Source organism: Oncorhynchus mykiss, chromosome 4 (genome assembly GCF_013265735.2).
Source record: "Oncorhynchus mykiss isolate Arlee chromosome 4, USDA_OmykA_1.1, whole genome shotgun sequence".
NCBI classification, from domain to species: domain Eukaryota; kingdom Metazoa; phylum Chordata; class Actinopteri; order Salmoniformes; family Salmonidae; genus Oncorhynchus; species Oncorhynchus mykiss.
Window position 1 is genome coordinate 19,454,971 of NC_048568.1, and position 27,892 is coordinate 19,482,862.

General features: G+C 42.8%; 1 protein-coding gene across 2 annotated transcripts; it reads left to right on the plus strand.

Annotated features, from left to right (window-relative positions):
- The first annotated feature begins 31 nt into the window (after positions 1-31).
- On the plus strand, positions 32-27,892 carry LOC110522253 (EH domain-containing protein 3). 2 transcript variants are annotated; one of them, XM_036975827.1, is made up of 7 exons: positions 32-252; positions 657-854; positions 3,781-3,957; positions 8,555-8,652; positions 19,064-19,476; positions 24,748-24,912; positions 26,783-27,892. In XM_036975827.1, coding segments are annotated over exons 1-7 (1,584 nt in total). In that variant the 5' UTR covers positions 32-250; the 3' UTR covers positions 27,314-27,892. The 2 variants fall into 2 exon arrangements, with proteins under 2 accessions (XP_036831722.1, XP_021456160.2); XM_021600485.2 differs by having other exon boundaries at positions 37-854.

Genomic DNA, 27,892 nt, shown 5'->3' on the forward strand with positions numbered 1-27,892 from the left:
ACTGCCTTCAGTCGCTGTAATACTGGGTGGGGTTTTGCCAGTAGTTGGGCATTTCCTTTCGGATTAGATTTCGTTGTCAGACTGGTATTTAAATATGCTGCAGTAACGAAGCCGGGGAAGCCAGTGGAAGCCAGTGACCGCTCAAGATTCTACGCTATATTATACCTGTATTATTGTTTTCTTCATTTGGTTCGAAAAAGGTATATTATATAGAACAGTATTTTGAAGATTCAACCGCGTCAGAATTCAAATGTAAGACGACATCACAATTTGCCAGCTTGATACGTGGATCATTTTTGGGATTCCTCTACAGTTTGAATGAAAATCGTGCTTTTTAGCTGTGATATGTAAATGTGCATGTAAAAATGACTTAGGATCACTAGTATGTGTTTAGTCTAGTCAAGTTACTGGCTTATAGTGGTCTGTGCATCTTTGTCTCGTGTTTGGCCTGTAAAGACTTGGGGAACGCTTTCCATTCAAGGATATGTCTGCATAATATTTGATTGAAAGAAAAAAACAAACCATCTACTAAACCAATAAGAAAGAGATCATCCGAATTATTTTAATAGAAAAAGCACCAATAGAGGTCCCTATAGAGTATAAGATTGTCCATTGTCGAATTGCATCATGTTCAGCTGGTTGGGTACCGATGACAGGAGGAAGAAGGATCCTGAGGTCTTTCAGACAGTCAGCGATGGCCTCAAGAAGCTCTACAAAACCAAGCTGTTACCCTTGGAGGAACACTACAAATTCCACGAGTTCCACTCGCCCGCCTTAGAGGATGCCGACTTCGACAACAAGCCCATGGTTCTCCTTGTGGGGCAGTATTCCACTGGAAAGACCAGCTTCATACGGTACGTCTGTGTTTGAAATGTGGGTGCTTTGGTTGCCGGTAAGTAGGCAAAAACACTAGTGAGTTTTGCGCACTGATATGCAAAGAGGGGACGTTACATGCATGGCAGGCACTGCATATGTAGAGTTTGATGCAACAAGTTGATTTTTATTGTAGTACAAATTATCCTAGAAAGAGACATCTGTTAGTGTTTGGGTTGACTGGATTCCTGTTCAACCTTGGGCAGATGCAGGTCAAATGTTGACATAGTCTGACTTAGAAGGGATGAGACATTCCAACAGACAAGAGAGCAACCTGCTGAGTTAGCATTCACCTATAATGGTATAGATGACTACAAAACGACATAAGTACATTATGGAAATCTAGTGGTATTGCATAGTTATAGACATAGATCTACCTATTACTATCCTGTAATCCTCAATGCCATTTTGTGATTACATGGTACACTAATCATCTGCAATGTTCCCCTATAGTCACACCCATAACACAGGAATGTCAGCTGTTCCATTGATTTGTCTGTTAAACTAGTCCATGACCAGAGCACAGATCATATTTCCAGCATTTAACTATGGACTGCCAAATGGCATGCCAACCATCTCACTTAGTGCTCATCAAAGGAATAAAAGAGCAGATGGAAAATATTGGACCCAAAAGCATGTGTTGGTCTCTCTGAGTCTACCACAAAGCAAACTTTGTCTTGGAGATGGGATGGGAGGCAGATATAACTCTCCTTGTATCATTGTTTTTGTGGGGGCATGTTTTCCACATCCAAACTTTACTGGTGAGACTAAGTGAATCCCTCTAGCTGTGCAGTAATGCCAGTGAATACTAGTGCCTTTCCTGCTATCCCATGGTCAGAAGTGAGATGCAGTCCTCTGCTGTCCTCTCACTGATAAGCCCTGCTGGTTCCAACCCTCTCATCAGCTCCCTTATTGCTATAGCAACCTGTCACTAATAGTTTCCAGAGCGACTAGTCCAGGAGTTATAGAGAGGCGCGATAAGTTAGAGACATTAGTCTGGAATCATGTAGAGAATGCCCCTGGCCACTGGAAGCACTTACTGTGTATGATCAGCTTTAAAAGTCTGAAAAGCTTTGGGACACACTCACTTCCTATCCCCTTTAAGTTTGTACTATCTAAATGAGTTATTAGCTTTAGGGCGCTGTTACTTCATAGCCCTTCATAGATTGTAGTACTTATTTTCAAACGAGTTATCATGTTTGGGTTAAGTAATTGAATAGTAGGGCTTTGTTCTCATGCTTTTGAACGTGTGGGTGAGAATGACATTTGAGTGTGGGCTGGTTGATAGGGTTCTGTCTCAATCTGGCCATATAACTGGTCTTAATTAGGCAGGCCTTTAAAATCCACGGTGACATGCAAACAACATTCTGTAACCAGGTATGGTCGTGATCCCTTGGTATAGACAGAGGGAGAAATCCCTGAAATCCTCTGATTGATATCAGACATGCTAAATTCCAGGTATATCAATCCCTGGACAAGATTGGATTAGATATGGATCACATGCCATCTGATAAAAATATCACACATCTAGGAGCTTTCTATATGATGATACTTTAGTTTTTTGCTAAATAACTTTTTATACTTTATACTTATATTTTATGCTAAAGCCAGACCATACTCTATGTGCACCCACAATAGGAGTCAATTTCTAAAGTTGGAAACATTTGAATGTTTAATCAACTACGGTTCAGCACTGGCCAAGTCGATGATGGCTTTGTCCCACTGGGCACAGATGTCAATTCAGCATCTATTCCACATTGGTTCAATGTCATTTCATTGAAATGACATGGAAACGTCATTGATTCAACCAATGTGTGCCCTGTGGGGTTTCCTATGCTGCCTGTCATGGTCCAGTCCACTGTCAGAGTTTCTAGAGCTAGCCTCTCCTAATTGCTTTTTTTATTTTACCTTTATTTACCTAGGCAAGTCAGTTAAGAACAAATTCTTATTTACAATGACGGGCTACCAAAAGGCAAAAGGCCTCCTGCGGGGACAGGGGCTGGGATTGAAATACAAATAAATGAAATAAAGATATAGGACAAAACACATCACGACAAGAGAGACAACACTACATAAAGAGAGACCTAAGACATCAACATACCTAATGGCTTGGGGATAGAGGAAGAGATGGGCGGGGCTAGTTGGGCTACTCTCCTTTTCTCTGTGATTTGTACCCTATGCGAGGTCACTGCAGTAGGGAGAGTAGTTGGGAAAGAGCTAGGCCTGTGTTTGTGTGTGTGTGCTGACTCCTCAGTGCTATGAAAGAACACAGGCCTTCTTTCCTCTCTGGTCTGTCTCCTAACACGTGCGCTGTCCCTTTGCTCTCCATCAGGCCAGTTTCACTCTGCCTCCCTTCCTCTCACTGAAGCCTCAGTGGCAGAGCTGTGGGAAGGTTAAACATCTGGCTCTGGACAGTGCTGCTCATCTACTGTTGGCCATTTACTGCGGCACTGTATTATGGATTTAAACAGTGTCTACAGAGAGACCATACTAACTGGCACTGTTGACCCCTATGACAAGATGTGTGTAGAGTGGATATATAGAGTATCAGCTGGTTGACCTCACATCTGTTAGTGCTTTAAAGGTTTAAAGTAGTTTAAAAGGACAACTTCAGTTATAAATTACTAGTATTTAAAATTCAATGCATTTCTAGGATTCTGCACATTCTATACAATTATACTACATTTTTAAACATCTGTAATGTCAATTTGGACTGATTGACAATGAAACTCTTGACCGTGACCCTATAATTCAACAATGTTAGTATGTTCTTTTAAAAAGATGGTTAAGTATGATTTTACTTTGTAACTGGTAGGTGTACCGGGCCTGTAATGTAAAATGTAAACTAAGATAGTGGACAATAAAATAATGCATAAACAGACATCCATTTCTCCTATTACTCCCCAGATACCTGTTGGAGCAGGATTTCCCTGGAATGCGGATTGGGCCGGAGCCCACAACAGACTCCTTCATTGCAGTGATGCATGGAGACACGGAGGGGGTGATCCCTGGCAACGCCCTAGTTGTCGACCCCAAGAAACCCTTTAGGAAGCTCAACTCCTTCGGAAATGCCTTTCTCAACAGGTGAGACTATAGCAGTCCACATATAGTATTCTAGTTGGATGACTCAAGTTTTTATAGAAGGGTTGGTTGTTTAGCAACAAAACCGACACGTGCACAACTATGGTGCAAAACAGACGGTGTTGACTTAGACTGTTGACAACATGTAAACTATATTTAGTCTCCAAATGTTTATTGAAAACGTAAGTACATTTGCACAATGAGCACTTGTTATCGCTCAAATACATTGTTACAGTTGTTGGTTAGCTAGCTAGCGAATTTCAACCATAGCATAGACATGATATCAGTTCAAAACGCCTCAAAACAAGACACTAACAAGATACAGTGAACTAAAACGAACCACCTATGATTCCCCACATGGCAGCTTCTTGTCATTGTTGCTAGCTATCTGACCGTTCAGAATCATAACAACGCATGTCTTCCGGCCACATCGATGTGTGAACATATTTTTTGTGATGTTGTCAGCCAGCCCGTCTACACAGCATATGAAAACTCACAGTTCTGATTCCTTTTACGATGACTTGTTGTTTTTAGTGGCCTTATCCTAGATGACAGGGCAAATATTCAGTATCTTATTATCTTTCTCCCCCCAAAAATAATTTTGTGCATCGACAGAATGTGAAAAAAACTCGGAGAAGTTCTTCAAATTTGCTTTAAGTTTGTTGTTCCCCTAATTATTTTCTGTGCTCAAATGCTATAATATTTATCTAGAACTCTTTTAGTAATCCTTGTGAGTGCTTCTCTGTGCTCTTGCTGAATTCCAATCAGTTTCAGAATACCATTTGATTTGAAATTCCAATATGTTTTGGAATACTCCTTTGTATAAAGTTGGCATGAAACTCACCATCCTTGAGGAAAGGAAAGGGAGGGAGGCGGAATGAGTACAGGAGCGAGAGTGAAAGTTAAGTTTAGCCTTTCTCAACGGTTGCTGTGTTGAGCTGTATTTACCATGTAACAGGATGATATCATGACCAGAGACTCCTGAACCTGCCACACATGCTCCACATTCCACCTCTGATTGAATTTCACTCTGCTCACTGCTCAGGGTTTCCCTTAGTTGCAGACTGTCAGTGGGTCTGTTTGCTCTTTACAGTGCCTTCAGAAAGTATTCACACTCCTTAACATTTTCCACATTTTACAGCCTGAATTTAAAAAGGATTAAATCCAATACAACACATTACTGAGTACTACTCTACATATTTTCAAGCATAGTTGTGGCTGCATCATTTTTTGGGTATGCTTGTAATTGTTACAGACTGGAGTTTTTCAGGATAAAAAATAAACAGAATGGAGCTAAGCACAGGCAAAATCATAGAGGAAAACCTGGTTCAGTCTGCTTTCCACCAGACGCTGGGAGTTGACTTCACTTTTCAGTAGACAGGACAGTAACCTAAAACACAAGGCCAAATATACACTGGAGTTGCCTACCAAGAAGACAGTAAATGTTCTTGAGTGGCCGGGTGACAATTTTGACTTAAATCTGCTTGAAAATCTATGGCAAGACTTAAAAATGGTTGTCTAGCAATGATCAACAACCAATTAGAAAGAGCTTGAATATTTTTTTTTTTAAGAATTATGGACAGATATTGTACAATCCAGGTGTGCAAAGCTCTTAGAGACTTAACCAGAAAGACTCACAGCTGTAATGCTGCCAAAGGTGATTCTAACATGTATTGACTCAGGGGTGTGACTACTTATGTAAATTAGATATTTCTCTATTTCATTTTCGATACATTTCCTAAAATCAAAATATATACATGTTTTCACTTTGTCATTATGGGGGTATTGTGTGTAGATGGATGAAGAACAATTATATTTAAGACATGTGGAACAAGTCGAGGGGTATGAAGACTTTCTGAAGGCACTGTGTCGACTGATCAACCCAGGGGGTTTCCACTGTAAGGCTCAGTGTGTTTCCTGAGGGAGACGATAGGAATACAGGGCTTGTCAGAGCCACCTGCAGAAACCATCACAATGTTAAGGAGGAGAACATATGTGTGGAAATAAGGGTTCTTAAGAGTTCTTTTTTTTTTTTTTTTTCTTGGCATAAGGCAGCTGTTTGTTTGCAAACAGGATAATCAAAAGAGCAGAGGATAGCTCAACTATGTATCTGGCATTCTAGTCTATTGCATTTCCAACATAATTATATATTTCCTATATCAGCATGAACATGTTTTTTTTTATATATAAGAAACAGCCATTGTTACAGTTGCATTATTTGGTTGACAAAGCTGTCATTGAATTGGTGAGCGAACGATCATGTGACTCTGTCATGAGAAGCCCTCTGCTGCTTGGTGCAGCTTGCAGACGAGGAGGCCTAACATCCTGTCTGCAGCATCATCCTAGTCTGCTGAAGCCTTCCTGTGTTACAGTAACCACTAACGAGATTCAAGAATATGCTTTATACTGTAAATTGGTCAATTGAATTTGTCTTATTTTGCCGTTTGAGTTTGAAATGACCAAAGGGGGATATGAAACATATTTTAGTCTAAGAGGTCCATTGAGACCCACCCAGAAAAATTACACATGTTTCTGGGAACAGTTCACATGCTTTAAGACACCAAGCTCACTCAGTCTCGGCTTGTCTTGAAAGGCTATACCAGACCGGTCATTTCCCCTCAGTAATAATTGTCACTTTCATGTACTATGTTTAGGACAGTGGAGGCTAATGATAATAATGGCTGAAACAGAGTGAATGGAATGGCATCAAACTCATGTGTTTGGTGTATTTGATACCATTCCACTTAGTCCGCTCCAGCCATTCCCACGAGCCTGTCCTCCAATTAAGGTGCCACCAACCTCCTGTGGTTTAGGAAGTATGATTTGGTTCTAAGTGGTCAATACTTTATTTTACATGAAGAATACCTACAGTAAATCACAAAAGTGAGTACACCCCTCACATTTTTGTAAATATTTGAGTATATCTTTTCATGTGACAACACTGAAGAAATGACACTTTGCTACAATGTACAGTTTGTATAACAGTGTAAATTTGCTGTCCCCTCAAAATAACTCAACACACAGCCATTAATGTCTAAACCGCTGGCAACAAAAGTGAGTACACCCCTAAGTGAAAATGTCCAAATTGTGCCCAATTAGCCATTTTCCCTCCCCGGTGTTATGTGATTCATTAGTGTTACAAGGTCTCAGGTGTGAATGGGGAGCAGGTGTGTTAAATTTGGTGTCATCGCTCTCACACTCCCTTCACTGGAAGTTCAACATGGCACCTCATGGCAAAGAACTCTCTGAGGATCTGAAAAAAATAATTGTTGCTCTACATAAAGATGGCCTGGGCTATAAGAAGATTGCCAAGACCCTGAAACTGAGCGGCAGCACGGTGGCCAAGACCATACAGCGGTTTAACTGGACAGGTTCCACTCAGAACAGGCCTCGCCATGGTTGACCAAAGAAGTTGCTCAGCGTCATATCCAGAGGTTGTCTTTGGGAAATCGACGTATGAGTGCTGCCAGCATTGCTGCAGAGGTTGAAGGGGTGGGGGGTCAGCCTGTCAGTGCTCAGACCATATGCCGTACACTGCATCAATTTGGTCTGCATGGCTGTCGTCCCAGAAGGAAGCCTCTTCTAAAGATGATGCACAAGAAAGCCCGCAAACAGTTTGCTGAAGACAAGCAGAATAAGGACATGGATTACTGGAACCATGTCCTGTGGTCTGATGAGACCAAGAAACGTATTTGGTTCAAATGGTGTCAAGCAACCAGGTGAGGCGGCAACCAGGTGAGGAGTACAAAGACAAGTCTGTCTTGCCAATAGTCAAGCATGGTGGTGGGAGTGTCATGGTCTGGGGCTGCATGAGTGCTGCCGGCACTGGGGAGCTACAGTTTGAGGGAACCATGAATGCCAACATGTACTGTGACATACGGAAGCAGAGCATGATCCCCCTCCCTTCGGAGACTGGGCCGCAGGGCAGTATTCCAACATGATAACGACCCCAAACACACCTCCAAGACGACTTCTGCCTTGCTAAAAAAGCTGAGGGTAAAGGTGATGAACTGGCCAAGCACGTCTCCAGACCTAAACCCTATTGAGCATCTGTGGGGCATCCTCAAACGGAAGGTGGAGGTCTCTAACTCCGTGATGTCGTCATGGAGGAGTGGAAGAGGACTGCAGTAGCAACCTGTGAAGCTCTGGTGAACTCCATGCCCAAGAGGGTTAAGGCAGTGCTGGAAAATGATGGTGGCCACACAAAATATTGACACTTTGGGCCCAATTTGGACATTTTCACTTAGGGGTGTACTCACTTTTGTTGCCAGCGGTTTAGACATTAATGGCTGTGTGTTGAGTTATTTTGAGGGGACAGCAAATTTACACTGTTATACAAGCTGTACACTCACTACTTTACATTGTAGCAAAGTGTCATTTCTTCAGTGTTGTCACATGAAAATATATACTTACAAAAATGTGAGGGGTGTACTCACTTTTGTGATATATTGTATTTGTCCATCTGTGAGTCGGTCTGTCTGTTTGTCTTATGTCCGGCCACCTCTTTTTCTGTGTCAGATTTGATCATGTAAGCTCCGTATTCTTCAGTGTTGGGCTATATATCTGACCATGTCTATGGCCATGTTTGTGTGTTATGTAGGTTTGTGTGTGCCCAGCTTCCCAACCCTGTTCTCGAGAGCATCAGTGTGATAGATACTCCTGGTATCCTGTCTGGAGAGAAGCAGAGGATCAGCAGAGGTACGACTCTCAACCCTTCCACCCCTGTCTCAACCCTTCCACCCCTGTCTCAACCCTTCCACCCCTGTCTCAACCCTTCCACCCCTGTCTCAACCCCTCTACCCCTCTCTCAACCCTTCCACCCCTGTCTCAACCCCTCCACCTCTCTCCCAACATCTCCACCCGTCTTTCACACACTCACTCAGTCCAGGATGGTCACCCTCAGGAGTTAGAGATCAAAGCATTTACAGACACAAGCACAGCAGTGTTTTATTGCACAACATAGTGAGAAGAAAGAAATCTGACTGAAAACCCTATATTTACTACTACAGAAGTAGTCATAATGCAAATGTGTACAAAAGCAAGACTTGGGAGAAAGTAGTGCTGTATTCTAACGTTAGCAGTGCCTGTTTGCTAATCTATTCCCTATATCATGATAGTGCAAAACAGTCTGTAGCAAAGAAAGTATGTCCTTGAAAAACTCTACATCTGTTACTGCTGGCGGCTTTAGCTCTGTTTTCTTAGCTTCATTACAACAAATTTCCCAAAGGAAAATATTTGTATGATAATGTGGTGACCTTAAACCAGGCCTGTGCTGTTGAACCCACTGAGGGATTTGCATAACCAGTTCTGTATCAAAACATCGTGGCTTCCACACTTCTTACGCCACTTCTGTAATTACTTTATCAGCATTTTCCAGGATGCTTTTGAACCTTCATTCCCACAGGGTTTCTATGTTTGTGGTGGAAATAGCAAGCAAGCTTCAGATATCCTGCTTCTCGTTGACTGACCTTTAAAACCACATGTAGGAAGACAGTGAAACATGTAGCTGAGGCAGGGTTTTAGTCTGCGTTCAATCATAATGGGTTGAAAGACACCAGATATCACAGAGAGAGATAGTGTATACGACACCGATATGTTTATGGGATTTTATACAACTGGTGGGTCTAATCCTGAATGCTGATTGGTTAAAACTGCATTCCAGCCGGTGTCTATTCCACAAGTTACCACCTGCTAAATCTATGATGTTAAAATGCCTTTTTACTCTGTTCCATCTAACTGCGCAATCCACTGTCTCATTTCACCCCATCAACCCAGCCAGGCAATTTCTGAACTTGATCTCTACTATAAAAAGCATCTAGACATTATCTCACATTTTTTTGTTTGTTGTTTTTTTGTTGTTGAATTTTTACCCCTTTTTCTCCCCAATTTCGTGGTATCCAATTGTTAGTAGCTACTATCTTGTCTCATCGCTACAACTCCCGTACGGGCTCGGGAGAGACTACGGTTGAAAGTCATGCGTCCTCCGATACACAACCCAACCAAGCCGCACTGCTTCTTAACACAGCGCGCATCCAACCCGGAAGCCAGCCGCACCAATGTGTCGGAGGAAACACCATGCACCTGGCAACCTTGGTTAGCGTGCACTGCGCCCGGCAAGCCACAGGAGTCGCTGGTGTGCGATGAGACAAGGATATCCCTACCGGCTAAACCCTCCCTAACCCGGACGACGCTAGGCCAATTGTGCGTCGCCCCACAGACGTCGCGGCCGGTTACGACAGAGGTCTCTGGTATCTCACATTTCTTTTAGACTAACATTTCGTTTTTCAAAAGCTGAGTTTTGTTCAGACCTTGCTGTCTGTCTCTCCGACATTTGCAACATTGTTTCAATATTCAAATTCGATCTCCAGCTGTCCCATAGCAATGAAGGTGTTGGGAGGCAGGATGAGACAGATAGGTAGGCAGCTTTTCTTAGCCAGTCAAAATCATAAATCGGCATAATTTTTATGCATATATACACTTAGGTTGGAGTCATTAAAACTGATTTTTCAACCACTCCACAAATGTCTTGTTAGCCAACAATAGTTTTGGCAAGTCGGTTAGGACATCTACTTTGTGCATGACACAAGTAATTTTTCCAACAATTGTTTACAGATCGATTATTTCACTTATAATTCACTGTATCACAGTTCCAGTGGGTCAGAAGTTTACATAGACTAAAGTTGACTGTGCTTTTAAACAGCTTGGAAATTTTCATAAAAATGTCATGGCTTTAGAAGCTTCTGATAGGCTAATTGACACCATTTGAGTCAATTGGAGGTGTACCTGTGGATGTATTTCAAGGCCTACCTTTAAACCCTGTTCCTCTTTACTTGACATCATGGGAAAATCAAAAGAAATCAGCCAAGACAAAAATTGTAGACCTCTACACGTCTGGTTCATCCTTGGGCGCAATTTCCAAACGCTTGAAGGTACCACGTTCAATAGCACACAAGTGTAAACACCATGGGACCACGCAGCCATCATACCGCTCAGGAAGGAGAAGCATTCTGTCTCCTAGAGATGAACATACTTTGGTGTGAAAAGTGCAAGTGAATCCCAGAACAACAGCAGAGGACCTTGTGAAGATGTTGGAGGAAACAGGTACAAAAGTATCTATATCCACAGTAAAAACAAGTCCTATATCGACATAACCTAAAAGGCCGCTCAGCAAGGAAGAAGCCACTGCTCCAAAACCGCCATAAAAAGCCACACTACGGTTTGCAACTGCACATGGGGACAAAGATCGTACTTTTTGGAGAAATATCCTCTGGTCTGATGAAACAAAAATAGAACTGTTTGGCCATAATGACCATCGTTATATTTGGAGGAAAAGGGGGGATTCTTGCAAGCCGAAGAACATCATCCCAAATGTGAAGCACGAGGGTGGCAGCATCATGTTGTGGTTGTGCTTTACTGCAGGAGGGACTGGTGCACTTCCCAAAATAGATGGCAACATGAGGGAGGAAAGTTATGTGGATATATTGAGGCAACATCTGAAGACATCAGTCAGGAAGTTAAAGTTGGTCGCAATTAGGTCTTCCAAATGGACAATGACCCCAAGCATACTTCCAAAGTTGTGGCAAAATGGAGGACAACAAAGTCATGGTATTGGAGTGGCCATCACAAAGCCCTGATCTCAATCCCATAGAACATTTGTGGGCAGAACTGAAAAGGTGTGTTCGAGCAAGGAGGCCTAAACATCTGACTCAGTTACACCAGCTCTGTTAGGAGGAATTGGCCAAAATTCACCCAACTTATTGTGGGAAGCTTGTGGAAGGCTACCCAAAACATTTGACCCAAGTTAAACAATTTAGGCAGTGCTACCAAATACTAATTGAGTGTATGTAAACTTCTGACCCATTGGGAATGTGATGAAAGAAATAAAAGCTGAAATAAATTCTCTCTACTATTATTCTGACATTTCACATTCTTAAAGTAAAGTGGTGATCCTAACTGACTTAAGACAGGGAATTTTTACAAGGATTAAATGTCAGGAATTGTGAAACTGATTTGAAATGTATTTGCTGTATGTTAACTTCTGACTTCAACTGTACAAATAACTCTCAATAGAAAACAGGTCAAACAAAATGATGTGCAGCTAGTTTGAAATCTTTCCAGCTTCAGTTTGAAGTGATTATGTTAGCTGTGTTGTTGGCTAGCTCCTCTGAACAACAGTGTCCTGACGAGAGAGCACATTTTCTATGCCAGGTGAAATCGCTCATCATTAGCTCATTGTTATGTATGTATCCAAATAAATGTCACTAGAAACAGCTTAAACAAATGCAGCTAGTTGGCTAGCTAGCAAGCAAGGGATAAGAACGTTGCCAGCCAATACTGCAATGGAACATTTTGAACGAACGTCTGGGTCGCGTCCATAGATACAGGAAAAAAAGACTGAATGACTGGGTCGACCAGCCGGCTTGGGTAGCAATCCTAGATTTGTGTTGGGACTATATCTTGTGGAAGGATGAAATAGTACGAATACATTCATAGAAATAAAGTTTTTAATTAAAATATGTTTAACATTATTTGAATATGTTGGTAACCTCCTGTATAAAAGTGATAATTCCAGAGAAGCCGGTGTTTGGGGGATATATTGGCACGGTTTGCCAACACCCGTGCCAATATATCCTCCAAACACCAGATTCTCAGGAATTATCACTTAAGTGTAACATGGCCCACCAGCTCTTTCCACATGAATTCCATTGAACAGTGAAGACCATTGTATGTCAGTCTGAGTACACTCTGGTTAATCCTAATAAAAAAACATGGGTTTTATATCACTTATGCCTCTCATAGTGCTTCCAATGCTGCAAAGTACAGTACGTACTGTACATATACCTGCAGTTATGTCGTCTGCTATTCTGAATGGCTCTGTGTGTTTCTGAGGATGGCAGAGTGGACAGTGGAGTAGTGATCAATGTCACCATGATATCACAGTGTTCCAGCCTTCTTATCAACAAGGACATCAGGACTCTGCAGTGGACAGATATGGTGCTTATCACTGTTATCCTAGCAGGCTGCCATAGGCTGACCAGCCACATTGCCCTCTGTAATTATTGAGACGGTGAATAATTTTTCTTCTTTGGGCTCTATACTATTAGCTATAATATTTGGGGAATTTTCATCCATATCAGGTGAACCGTTTAGAAATGAAGGCACTTTTTGTACGTAGTCCCCCCATTTTAGGGGAGCTTAACCTTTTAATACTTGTGTATTAAAAGGTTAAGCATTTGGTCCCGTATTCACAGCACACAGTGACGACATCAAGCTTGTGACTACACGTGTTGGATGCATTTGCTGTTTGTTTTGGTTGTGTTTCAGATGATATTGTGCCCAATAGAAATTAATGGTAAATAATGTATTGTCATTTTGGAGTCACTTTTATTGAAAATAAGAATATTATACAGTACCAGTCAAAAGTTTGGACACACCTACTCATTCAAGGGTTGTACTTTATTTTTACTATGTTTGACATTGAAGAATAATAGTGAAGACATCAACTATGAAATAACACATGTAATAACCAAAAAAGTGTTCATATAAAAATATATTTGAGATTCTTCAAAGTAGCCACCCTTTGCCTTGACGACACCTTGGACTGCATAGTGAAGGAAGAGCCGCCAACAAGTGCTCAGCATATGTGGGAACTCCTTCATTGGAAAGCATTCCTCATGAAGCTGGTTGAGAGAATGCCAAGAGTGTGCAAAGTTGTCATCAAGGCCAAGGGTCGCTTACTTTGAAGAATCTCAAATATAAAATATATTTTAATTTAACACTTTTTTTTTGGTTACTACATGATTCCATATGTGTTCTTTCATAGTTGTGATGTCTTCACTATAATTCTACAATGTAAAAAATAAAGAAAAACCCTTGAATGAGTAAGCCTAATGTGATTTGGAGAAAGGTTGTAGTCACGTGTTGACAAGATGCTTAACAAGCGTTGTAATCCTTTTAGAGGAGACAGGCTTGTGTGTTTTCGTGCATATGTGTCTGCATGTATTTGCTGCTGTTTTGTTCCCTCCCACTGTGCTGCGTGTTGGCCTGAGCGTGTCTGGGATTAATAGTGCTGAGTGCGCGTAGTGCAGGTTTGGCAGATGCAGGTTTGTTTCTGTTTCAATAAAGTAGCACAGCTTAGGATCCTACGTACACCACTGCAGTGGACAGGCCTGAGGATACTTTTCATAGCCTGTTAATGTTCTTAGGATTCCATAATAAGTGGACACATTTCCATAACATCACTCATGAACATGTTTGTTACAAATCACCAATTTAATAAGATGGCTTGTGTCAAGCATTTAGGGAAGAGTGAAATGAGTTTGAAACAGGTTAAAGTTGAGGGCCAAGTACTGCTTGATACTTTCAAGTCCCTCACAGAAAGTAGAACTCTTTAGTACCACTCGTAGCTAAGTAGTAAACAGGCCATATCTCTGGAAACTACTAAGAATGCCAGAGGCCTGGCAACAGTTGGCTAGGGACAGGGCCACAGGTATGGGGACAGGGGAGGGTTGCCACAGGAAGCCTTTTTATCACTCCGAACAAGTATATTCCACACCTTCCCCCGTCATAGCACAGTAGCACATCAGTACAAGGTGGGTGTGGATGCTTAGAACTGAGCCGAGAGATGGGAAGGATAATGACCTCAGTAAGGATGCCCAGAAGGGACAATAATAGAGACGTCTCTAAGCCCACAAACAAATGGAGAGAGAGAGAGAGTACTGGTTAGTTTATGGACAGCTTTCGCTACAGTAGGATACCCTGATAAAGGCTGCTGTTTTTAACCTTTAGGGAAAAACATTTGACCCCAGTATAATAAAGGCTTTATAAGAGTAATTCAGCAAATGATTTGGAGCTTTTTAACCACATATCTCCAGTGTAGCTGTGTTATATCTGCTATAGAGCTGTTCTATCCTCTAGTTTCTGGGCTATATTAGAGGCCTGGCCTGGCAGAAGGGCTGCTGTTAGTTTTAGCAGCTGGGAGCTTTCACTGATACTCAGCCAACACCTCTCTCTCCCCAGAGAAGCCTCTCTTTCTGCTGGGCCAGGCCGCACAGACCTCCACTACACCAGGCCAGGACTCCTACACCATGCTCATATCCTGAGGAAAATACTAATACCAGCCCAGGTCTATTATAGCAATAATGATGTTATATTCTGTGCCTAGCAGATTCCCTTATTCTGGATGGCTTGCACCTGTTGTCCCAATGTAATGAAGTGGTACGGTGAGGTACGGGTCTGGCTAGATAAAGTTTGATGACATTTGTTTAGGCATACATGACAAAAATCTGTCCCAATCACTGAAAGGTCCACTGAGTGTATCAATTCTTTCAAATCTATAAAGCATTTGATCATAACTTTTCAGCTTACTTAATTTTAATCTAACAGAGATGCAGTCTTTTTTATTTTTTTTTAACATTTATTTACTGAGTGGTTTTCCACCCTTTCAGGCAACACAATAGACATCTTCAGCAGGACGCATTCCTGCCCTAAGTGAATAAGTGTCTGATTGCAGCGTATTTTCATAACCAAGGACCAAGCCTGCGTTCCCACGTCAACCAGTAACACAGTTAAACCTCTGAGGGGCCAGGAGTCAGAAGTACAGTGCTAGGAAAAGACATGAAGACTATCCCTTACTTGTGAACTGTCATTGAACTGTGGAAAATGACAGATTCCTGGATCTGATATTCCAATCACTTTCTATGGCTTCTGAAGCCCAAGTGTAGGCAAAGTCACAGCGCTAGTTGACTAGCTGTTTGTGTGTTCAGTTCGGTTGCAATTCAATGACGTGAGGAAAGTTGGATTTTTTATGTGTCTTACACTTGTTACCTTTGGATAGACTTGGGAATGGACATTAGGACAGTGTCACTCTTTCCAACTAATTAGGTAGCAGAGCAGACAGACAGAAGATTGGTTCCAGGTTGGTGGACTGTATGATTTCGTTCATTTCTTGCCTTGGCATCGTGTTCTCTGTAGCAAGCCCACATTCACCATGCTTCCAATAACAATAGATTGCTCACTGTCTTCATTCTTCATTTATAGTTAAACTACTTGAGAAAAAAAAAGAAACCCGCACACTGCTCTTGCTACTCTCACTGCTTTTTAAGCTTTACCTAAGGCTTAATAAAGAGCAGTGTGCAGGTTTCTTATTTTTTACTCATCTTATTCAACTGTTTTCATGCACCTGCAAAAAAGATTGCTCAGCTCAGATGTGCCTTTTGAATTATAGTTAAACTACTTGAAACATGGTAATTCTTTCAACTTTATTCGGCTATGGCTGTTCACCCACTTAACTTTGTTCTACACTTTGGTTTTATCTTACCTTATTTAAGTCAGCATAGCTGTGTTTATGCGTGTGTGCGCTGAGTCTTGGCGTGTTTAAGTGTGTGATGTGTAACTGTGTGGGGGGGCCTGTTCTTGAATCTGACGCCTGTCTCTGAGTGTGAATGTTACAGTTTCTCTTGTTGCTGTAGCAACCCTACAGGAAATGTGGTCGCAGTCTTCGTTGTTTGTGTGTCATCTTAACTTGTTGAAATACAATGGGTTGGTAAATAGAAGTTATACCAGGAGCTGTCTACAAGCAGAATACAGAGTGCTCTTATTTCCACCTGTCATTTTTTTGAAACCTCTTTTCTTCAACATTTGGTTTACTGTTCTGTCAGGACGCTGACTGTGTTTCAGTTCTGGAGAGGTTCATTACTAGACTGTATTATGATTATCACAATGTACAACATTCACCCACACATAGCCATGTTGACTTGAAGCTCTGAACCCCCCCCCCCCCCCCCCCCCCCTTTTCATAAATTTCATTTTTCACCTCTGTTTGTGTCTCCTTTCTTCCTGTGTACAGCTGCGAATGAACATGGACCCGGCTATAGCGAGTATCATAAATGCCCATATGGAGGTATTGTAGTGAAAGTTCCGACTTTAAACAACCGCAGTGTTAACCAACGCAGCTTACCTATACTACAGTAGACCCTATGGGATTTCTGCAGTGCTGCGTCAAGCCAGGCCTAAAATAACTGGGTCCCTTGACATTAACAGCTTACTGTGCCCCATCGTTATAAATCAGTGCCATAATGCCATGGTCCTCCAACCAGTTTCACTGCTCTTATTGTCCTGCCCATTATTCACGTATGGTCTTTGACTTACTGTACTGCTGCCTATATTTAGCTCCAAAGGCAAAGGAGCTGTGAGTGTTTATTTCTGTTTAAGCCCTGACGGTAATAGTAAGTCTAGTCAATATACTTGAGAACTAGAGAAACACTAGCAAGGGTATGGAGTAGCAAGTAACCACTAATGATAAAATACCTCCTATGAAAAGGTGAGAAAGGTGTTCTGTCTATCCCCACAGAAGGTAACAATAAAGGCCCATAGTGAAACTGCCAAATCATCAGGGATGAGGCCTCTGCGTTTCTATCCTGTATCGGCATGGAATAAAATCCTTCCCTGGAAACATGGCCCTGGCTGCCATATTCCATGCCTCTGATTTGAGCAACATTAACACACTAATCCCAGCTTCTGGTACAGTACCTTCTCCAATTCTGTGGAAGTCTTCCCCTCAGCTGTAAGTGCACCAAGGTAAGGAGGAGCTCTGCCATGCACCCCTGGAGTTGGAATAGGGTTGGAGAAGGGTGGTTAAGTGCTCCATGAAACAGGTGTTTCACTTTATAGATGCTATGTGTCTTGATATTGAAATGCATCTCAGCGCAAACAGCTTGAGGTTGTTGTTCCTGTGTCTATGATGTGCCTATGCACAAACAATAGACCTGATATGAAAGTCCTGGGTTGTCTTCTATTCTTTTTGTATTTCATAGATCACTCCAATGTCTCGTTTTGCATTCAACAACTTTTGCATGTCTGCTTTAAACAGATGCTTTGTTTTCTTCAAGGTGTACTCATACGGTATGTTTCTTTATTCTCCTCATAATGCTATGTCACATATGTTGTGTGTGGTTCCCTGACCCATTGTTATATTACAGCACACACATTCATTTTTCTGTAGCCAAGCTCTTTGAGCAGAACCTTTTTTAACATGAGTAGTTTTTATTATGTGATTTTCCCCACTTGGGTCCCAGCCAGTTAGAGTTAGGAATGGAACGGAGAGAGAGAGTGTGCGCGGTGCCCAAGGTCAACTCTCTGACTTACTGGCTGACTGCAGGTCTGCCTCCAAATATTCTCCCCATCCAATGGAAACTCCTCTTTCAATGGCATTCAGATAAGAGAGCCATGTCCACCACTGATATCTTGTCAATGGGAGACTTAACTACTTTCACGACTAGGAATACATGCTTTGATAATGGACTCATCCATTAGTACTCATCACCTGCTGCTTTCTAGAGACAAGAGTACATTTTAATTTCTCTGGAGCTGAAATCTGTTTTCCCCCGACAGCTCTCTTCGTCTCTGGGCTTCTCGGATCACTGGTTTCAGATTAGACCGCTAATTGCTCCATTTAGATTAGGAGTTGTTTGGGGGAATTCTCCTTCTCGCCTGAAATGCCTGTCTTTCTCTCTCCCTCCCTATATGCTGCTGGGAGATAGGTGCAGGAGGAGAATAAAGTGGGTCAGTCGCCCGCTTAGTGTAAAACCTGTTATCCAGCTAGCGAGGTTGAGGGTAGGAGAGGAGGAGGGGGTCATTAAGCCATATGCTGAGTCATTCAGCCCCTTATTGTCCTTCCGTGCTCCACAGACTGGGGTTAAAGAAAGCACCCTCATTCTCCTCAATCCACTGTATTAGCATGAAGTGATGACATAGTTAAGCGAGAAGTGAGGACAGGACAGATTAATATTGGCTTTAGAAATCCTGTTCTCACTGCATAACGGTAAGAAAAGGGAGAGGCACAAAATTATTGACCATTGGATCATGTTTTTAAGGCTTTCAGCCTCTATCTCAGATAGTGGTTTTAACTGTTGTCTTTAGGAATTTATGACGTGTCATACTGTTTGTCCTCTTGAGCAATAGCAGGCCTCCCAAGTTTACAACATTCTTCTGGTTACTTAGCTGGATGCCACTGGATCGCTCTGGCCCTCCAAGAGTCTGTACTGTTGATGTTCTGCCGGTTGTTGACCCTGCCTATCTCCCTCCACTACCCCTCGCCCCCCCTCTCCAGGCTATGACTTCGCAGCCGTTTTAGAGTGGTTCGCCGAACGCGTGGACCGCATCATCCTCCTGTTCGACGCCCACAAGCTAGACATCTCAGACGAGTTCTCGGAGGTCATCAAGGCCCTGAAGAACCACGAAGACAAGATCCGGGTGGTTCTAAACAAGGCTGACCAGATCGAGACGCAGCAGCTGATGAGGGTTTATGGCGCCCTCATGTGGTCGCTGGGGAAGATCGTCAACACGCCTGAGGTCATCCGTGTCTACATCGGGTCGTTCTGGTCACACCCATTGCTCATCCCTGACAACCGTAAACTGTTTGAGGCGGAGGAGCAGGACTTGTTCAAGGACATCCAGTCACTGCCCCGCAACGCTGCCCTCAGGAAGCTCAACGACCTCATCAAGAGGGCACGGCTCGCTAAGGTAAGCTCTGACTACATGCACGCACACATTCTCTCAGAAAAGAGTGGAAAGTACTCCTAAGCACAATGTCATTTTGGTCTGACTAGAATGTTCTCTTTTTATTAAGTATTAAGTCATTTTTCCAAAGAGAATAATAGTATTTTTTTAAAGAGGTCTTTGAATGGAATAGAATCTCAAGAGACACCACACAGACTGACCAGGAACTATAATACAGTAGACTCACTATGCAAGAGTAATGAGTGCAATCACACCCACTTTGTTAGGATACGATAACCTTCCCCTACTAAGTGAGCTGCCAACCCTCTCCCCAGGGGAACATTATGTGACTGTGTGGTGAGATGAAGGCTGGTACAGTGGCTGTACCTGAGTACCTTCACAGCTGAGCTACACTCTAATAGAGTCATAAAGCATTGGTGGCACTGAGAACCCAAAGTCATACCACATCAACTATCAGTCATAGGTCACTACTGTTCACTTGACATAGTGGCTTGATTGCAAGTGGGTTTGAGATGCAGTTGGTCATGGACAAACCTTAACTTGAACCCCACATGTAGCTTACATTTTTTTGGGAGCATGGTTTTCTCTCAGGACACAGGAATTTTTATTTTTTATTTTTTTTACAACTCACATCATGCAGTTTGGAAACAAATCCTATTTTTATTTGATTTTTTTACTAGTCAACAAAAAACTGTTGGGCGATGGTGATAATTTTACAGCAATAGAAATCATTCCACAAGGACTAGGTTTTATAAGTCATTATATTGATGAATCATTTTTTCCAAGCTAGATAGAAAAATAAATTGCAAGGTGAGTTGTTCTGTGGTCAAGGCCTACTGGCTGACTGATGGACGAGCATCCAGGGATCACAGCAGTGGTCAGGATAAAGACAGGTCATTTGGGCTCCGGGTGTGTCCAATACCATCAGATGATTAACATTCAGCCTCATGATGAATCTCACTCCCCATGGCTGAATATATAACCCTCCCAGACAGCCATAAACCCCAACACCACCCTGCCTCTGTGGTGACCTAGCCGTGAGTCGTGACCATATTGTGTTGCCGCCAATTATTGTGGTGTCACAGGCAAACATGATTTGCAGTACAATATTATCGCCCTATAGCTAAACGAACAGAGGGGGTGTGTGTGATCACAAACAGTGGGGAGTGTTTAATCGATAATTATTATTATTATTTGACCATGCTGGTCATTTATGAACATTTGAACATATTGGCCATGTTCTGTTATTATCTCCACCTGGCACAGCCAGAGGAGGATTGGCCACCCCTCATAGCCTGGTTCCTCTCTAGGTTTCTTCCTAGGTTTTGGCCTTTCTAGGGAGTTTTTCCTAGCCACCGTGCATCTACACCTGCATTGCTTGCTGTTTGGGGTTTTAGGCTGGGTTTCTTTACAGCACTTTGAGATATCAGCTGATCTAAGAAGAGCTATATAAATATTTTGATTTGAATTGATGAGCTTGTCATAATTTCTGGGATGTCCCTGACCTTACAGTAGGATTCAACTGGATCCAGATGTGTATAGGCATGATCTGTGGCTGGGGGAGGGATGGATAGAGTGAGTTGGATAGTAGAGCCAAGCAGGGAGGTGGGGGGGTATTGAATTATGTGCAGAAAGACCTTGAGAGAGCATCAGAAGTGTTTGTTCTAATAACAACGAGACCTGGGGTGTATTCATTACGGAAACCTTTTACCGTTTAAGAAACAAACCAAAGCAAACCAAGAGTTTCTATTGGACAAGTTCAGGTACTGTAGGGCCCTCTACAGTACCTGGCTGTTCAACAGGATGTCCTGAAGTGTGTGTGTGTGCCTTTGCATGCGTGTTTTGTCCACAGTCCATGGAATCGCACCCAGACAGGTGGCCACTTTGAGTGGAGATGGCAACCCACCCTCGACCTCCCCCTGTCCAGTGGAGGCTGCTGAGGGGAGGACGGCTCATAATAATGGCTGGAACGGAGTAAATGGAAGGATACCATTCCATTTAGCAGCCTCCACTGCCCCTGTCCCCCTATTCCCTGTCCCCTGGTTCCTCATCCCTGTCCTGTCTCCTGTCCTGACCAGAGAGGTAGTCTTCCTCTGCTATCAGCAGCAGTGTGCTCATCCATCTGCAAAAGTAGAAGTACTGTTACTTTAATGACATTTTGCTCAAGTAGAAGTAAAACTACTAGTGTAAAAACTAAAGTAAAAGTAAAAAAGTAGCTCATCTAAATATTACGCAGAGTGAAAGTAATGTAGTATACCTTTAAAATAAAAATGTTGACCTTATAGCTAAGGTTACCTGAATGTTGTTGCACATCATTTTTTCCTTGCAATACATTGAAAAAAAGAAGAGAGGAAATTCATGTTCAGTATTAACTAAGTTTGTTTATTTGAGTTGCAGCAGAGCACATCGAGTATATAAAAAAACAAAGGATTTGTCAGTACTATTCATATTTAAAAATACATGAAACATTCAAAGCAATTCACGTATTGATGAATTATAAGCCATACAAAATCAAGTACATAAACAAATCACGTTCACCACTCATTCCATCCCTCTTTCCCTCACTCACAAACCCCCTCTTTCTTTTATTCTCTCACTCTCTCAAGGCCAAATGAGGAGTGCAAGGGCACTGGACCTACCTAAAGGATTTGATGTCAAATTAGCCTTGGAGGCAACAACAGAACACCATGGAAATAAAGATTGAGCAAACTCCACTGAAATAGGAGTGAATGTAGGGTCGGTTGCCCCTTTGCCTCCAGAAGAGCCTGAATTCTTCATGGCATTCTACAAGATGTGAGAAACGTTCCACAGGGAAGTTGGTGGATGTTGCACAGGGATGTTGCTTAGGTCACTCGTTTTCCCCATTCTAACGTTCAATCGAACAGCAACTCAGAATGCCTTGATGCCTGTCTGCCTGCTTTATACAGCAAGCCATGGCCACGTGACTCCGTCTGTAGGAGCGATAACTTTTCGTGAATGGAGTGGTGTACCTAATAAACTGATCAGTTTGAGTGTATATAGGCTACATGTACATTAGGTTTTATTGTGTTCCTTGAGCAAAAACCAAGAGGTTCTGTTCTAATGCCTTCACTTACTTCTGAACTTGGTGTTCAGTTTCCGCAGGAGCTGATTTTCCAAGTGAATAGAATCTGCCCTGGCTCTCTTTGCAGAGCAGTCTAACACAGCTAAAAAGATGCTCACAGGCGGCCGAGGAAGGCAGGCCTCTGTTCAGTTTGAGGGACACACATCTGAAAGCAGAGTTCAATTCCTTTCTGTCTGTATGGAAAGGAATGAAGCAAGTCCATCTTATCTGACACACAGGCAAGGTACCCATCCAGCTCCCCTGTACCTGGTGACCTTTTGGGCATCAGTGATGAAGAAAAATCCTCTTAATCAGATGAATGCTGCCTCTGTTGCTCTGTCTCGCTCTCTGTGTCAAGATGATGCTTCAGGTAGACCAATCCTGTATAGTTACAAATACAAAACATCCACATATTTAATATTTCAGCAAATTCTGCTTTAGGTGGAAACTTCATATCACTGACATTACAATAGCCCAGACATTCCATACTTGTTATTCTCAGATACTGAGAGTGAAGTGAGTTGGTCAGATGTTCTCAGACCTAAATGTTGTCTAATGTTGAGATGATTCCATGTCTAGCTGTACTTATTGTGTACACTAACAACGTTATATGCACAGCTAACTTAGCTGCAAGGATAGCTTGCTAACATTAGCATGCTAGACAACTAGGCTAACGCTAACATACGTAAGTTACACTATTAGATAGCTAGCTATACTAGCTGCTAAAGCCATCCATAACGACATTTTTGATCATTCATAGCTAGCTAGTTATCTCAAACTAAACTAGCTAAGTTCTTTTTGACTTTTTGAAAATCTTTTGACCATCATCGTTCAATTTGTATGCACAGCTTGATTGGCCTGTATGGGTGCGACAATGCGTGACATTTTATTTAATTGGTCACTGACTAAACAACAATGAGCATTTTCTTTTCTGCCTTCAAGGGGCTCTCCAAATCTTTCCATGCCCTCATGATCTACTATTATGGATAGCCTACAAATTTGTACTCTTTAATAGATGTTTTTAAAAAGGTAGCGAAGTACAATACTACAAAACGTTTTAAAGTAAAATGGCTGCCTTTTGAAAAATACAAAAGAAAGTACATGTTCTTGGAAAAGGTGCTCAATTCCTGTAACGAGAGTATTTGTAATTCGTTATTTTCACCCCTACACCTACTATTGTTAAATTGCTTTTATTCCTCATTGAACACAGTCAATAATGTCTGGAGCAACTGTTAAATATCAACAAAAACATTGTGGCCTTGGATTTGAGTTGCTGTTGCCATTTCACTGCTTGAAACTTGTTTTCCGCTTTTAGTATGCCTTATCTCAGCAATCAGCTGATGTCACAAAGTGCTATACAGAAACCCAGTCTAAAACCCCAAACAGCAAGCAATGCAGATGTAGAAGCACGCTGGTTAGGAAAAACTCCCTAGAAAGGCAGGAACCTAGGAAGAAACCTAGAGAAGAACCAGGCTGTGGGGGGGGGGGGGGGGGGGGGGGGGGGGGGCAGTCCTCTTCTGGCTGTGCCAGGTGGAGATTATAAGAGTACATGGCCATTTAAGGCGAGATTGTTCTTCAAGATGGTCAAACATTCATAGATGACCAGCAGGGTCAAATAATAATCACAGTGGTTGTAGAGGGTGTAACAGGTCAGTGCCTCAGGAGTAAATGTCAGTTGGCTTTTCATAGCTGAGCGGTCTAGAGGTCGAGACAGCAGGTGCGGTAGAGAGGGAGAGAGTATTGCATTCAGATATAGCATACGTAACATGTGAAGTTCTTCTTTCATGGTGAATTGTGTCTCAGAAATCTCCAGGAGAGCCAGTTGTGTGATGCGGTTATTTTCGCCTTCCCCTCTCAGTTTTAGGAAACCCTAAGGAAGGGAACCTCTTGAGTAGCCGGATGTGGTACCTGCTACATGCACCCTCATAAAACTGCTTTAAGTGCTTCCTTCCTGTTTGAAAGTTTAAAATATCAGGCATTTCTTTTCAATGACTTTGGGAGATTAAGGGAAACACTAAAGAGCCCTTTGTGGCACAACAGACACATAAACAAAACTATGACCCAAGAGGAGCTGGCAGCAACCCCTGTATTGGTCCCGAACCAGCATTTGGGAAACACTGCATTACTTGCGTGATGTCTCTCTGCCCCACTTGGTATTACCAGTCCTGTTATTTTCTGCTGTCTTGTTGTAGGTCCATGCCTACATCATCAGCTCTCTGAAGAAGGAGATGCCAAGTGTGTTTGGAAAAGAGGGCAAGAAGAAGGAGCTGATCAACAGCCTGGGAGAGATCTACAGCCGCATTGAGAGAGAACACCAGATCTCCCCTGGAGACTTCCCCAACCTCAAGAAGATGCAGGTGAGATAGACACACTCCTGTGTAAGGTATAAGAGTAGATGTACACTACCATTCAAATGTTTGGGGTTACTTAGAAATGTCCTTGTTTTTGGGGCCTCCCGGGTGGCTCAGTGGTTAAGGGCGCTGTACTGCAGCGCCAGCTGTGCCATCAGAGTCCCTGGGTTCGCGCCCAGGCTCTGTCGTAATGTCGTCCGGGTTAGGGAGGGCTTGGTCGGTAGGGATGTCCTTGTCTCATCGCGCACCAGCGACTCCTGTGGCGGGCCGGGCGCAGTGCGCGCAAGGTTGCCAGGTGCACGGTGTAGCCTCCGACACATTGGTGCAGATGGCTTCCGGGTTGGATGCGCGCTGTGTTAAGAAGCAGTGCGGCTGGTTGGGTTGTGTATCGGAGGACGCATGACTTTCAACCTTCGTCTCTCCCGAGCCCGTACGGGAGTTGTAGCAATGAGACAAGATAGTAGCTACTACAACAATTGGATACCACGAAATTGGGGAGAAAAAAGGGGGTAAAAAAATAAATAATAAATAAAATAAAAATGTAAAAAAAGAAATGTCCTTGTTTTTAAAAGAAAAAATGGTCCATTACAATGACAACAAATTGATCCGAAATACATGCAAATGACTATTGTAGCTGTAAATGGCAGATTTTTTTAATGGAATATCTACATAGTGCGGCCAATAGGAGCACTATGTAGACACTATGTAGAATCTGGACGCTTATAAGAAGTCCTGCAATGCCCTCAGACGAACCATCAAACAAGCAAAGCGTCAATACAGGATTAAGATTGAATCCTACTACACCGGCTCTGAAGCTCGTCAGATGTGGCAGGGCTTGAAAACTATTACGGATTACAAAGGGAAACCCAGATGTGAGCTGCCCAGTGACGTGAGCCTACCAGACGAGCTAAATGCCTTTTATGCTCGCTTTGAGGCAAGCAACACTGAAGCATGCACGAGAGCACCAGCTGCTCTGGATCACTGTGTGATAACGCTCTCGGTAGCCGAACAAAACCTTTAAACAGGTCAACATTCACGAAAGTTTCAAGTTCCTTGGTGTCCACATCACCAACAAACTATCATGGTCCAAATATGCCAAGACAGTCGTGAAGAGGGCATTACAAAACCTTTTCCCCCTAAAGACACTGGTCCTTAAATGGTAATACAGCTGCACCATCGAGAGCATCCTGACCAGTTGCATCACTGCATGGTATGGCAATTTCTCGGCATCTGATCAATTTTATTTTATTTTAATGGAGAAAAAATATAATTTTCTTTCAAAAACAAGGACATTTCTAAGTGACCCCAAACTTTTGAACAGTAGTGTATAATGCAGCATATGGGCTGGACAGACAGCATCATAGCATGTATACATAAGAGCCAAAAAGTATGGCTACAAACATGACTCACATTGTCATGTTTACCTAGAGAACCTGATTTGCTTTGGATAAAGCCCACAATCTGTGCTATTTTCAAGCAAACACAAATCCTCTGACTGAGCTAACACACCAATGTGTCTGCCCTATTGGGACAAACTGGTTTGAGCCATGGTGGCCAAACAGCCCCTTTCTGATTGGCTGTGGTCAGCCATTACATCTGAACCACCCCCAGTCCATCTGGGCCTGATGAGCACTTTGTTTTCCTCACTGAGAGAAACACCATTATGACTTGGCTCAGAGTAGAGAATAAACAGCAGTCATGTTGATCCTTTCTGTCATAAATGTATCTCTGATGCACAGACCAGGACAGTCATGTACCTTGTTCCAGCCCCCCAACACACATTAGAGACTGTAAAGATGTATCAACGAAGATCAGCTTGACTCTGAAAACACAGCTCTTTTTAACTCTAACCTCTGCCCTCTCTTCCCTCTTATAGGAGCAACTGAACGCCCATGACCTGAACAAGTTCCAGCCCCTGAAAATTAAACTGCTGGACACAGTGGATGACATGCTGGCCCACGACATCGCCGGCCTCATGGTGCTGGTCAGGCAGGAGGAGACCAACCGACCCCAGCAAGTGGTGAAGGGAGGGGCCTTTGACGGTACCCTCAACGGGCCCTTTGGCCATGGCTACGGCGAGGGTGCTGGAGAGGGCATTGATGAGGCAGAGTGGGTGGTGGCCCGCGACAAGCCAATGTACGACGAGATCTTCTACACGCTGTCGCCGGTCAATGGGAAAGTGACAGGTGCCAACGCCAAGAAGGAGATGGTGAAGTCCAAGCTGCCCAACACTGTGCTAGGGAAAATTTGGAAGCTGGCTGACATCGATAAGGATGGGATGCTGGATGATGAGGAGTTTGCCCTGGCCAATCACCTGATTAAAGTCAAACTGGAGGGGCACGAGTTGCCTGCCGACCTCCCCGGTCACCTCATCCCCCCCTCCAAGAGGAAAATCCCTGCTGAGTAGACCCACCCCTGCATCCTCACCTCCACAGGGCACTGAAGAAGAAAGGGAGTTGGTAGGAGGAAGGGCAGGGAATGATCTTTGGGGGGGTGCGGGGGTAAATTCATCAAGGTTGGACAACCACGCTTCAACATGAAACAAAGAAAAGTTTCAACTTGGTGGTCATGCTTAGAGAGAGCAAAAAGATTGCAATTGTTGGCTTGCTCTTCTGACCTATGTATGTATTTTGTTTTGTTTCTTTTTTTTTGATTAAACTGGGTTGAAGGGGGTAAAGGTCATGGTTCAGAGTTGGAGGAACTGATATTGGACTCTTACTGACTGCACCACCTGCATGCCATATTATTAAACACCCCCACTTAGAGTGTGCTATCTGTGACAATAACCTGCATTATCATTGGATACATGAACCCTGTCTGTTTCTCAAGCATAAAGGATTTTGTATTTTATTTAAGTTTTATTTCATATCTCCCTTGGCATAAAATAGGCCTGTTTCAAAAAGGATCAACTTAATCTTAATAATCTTTATTACTTATCATCTTTAAAATACAATAACGGCTCAAATGCAGTGATATGAATCCTTTT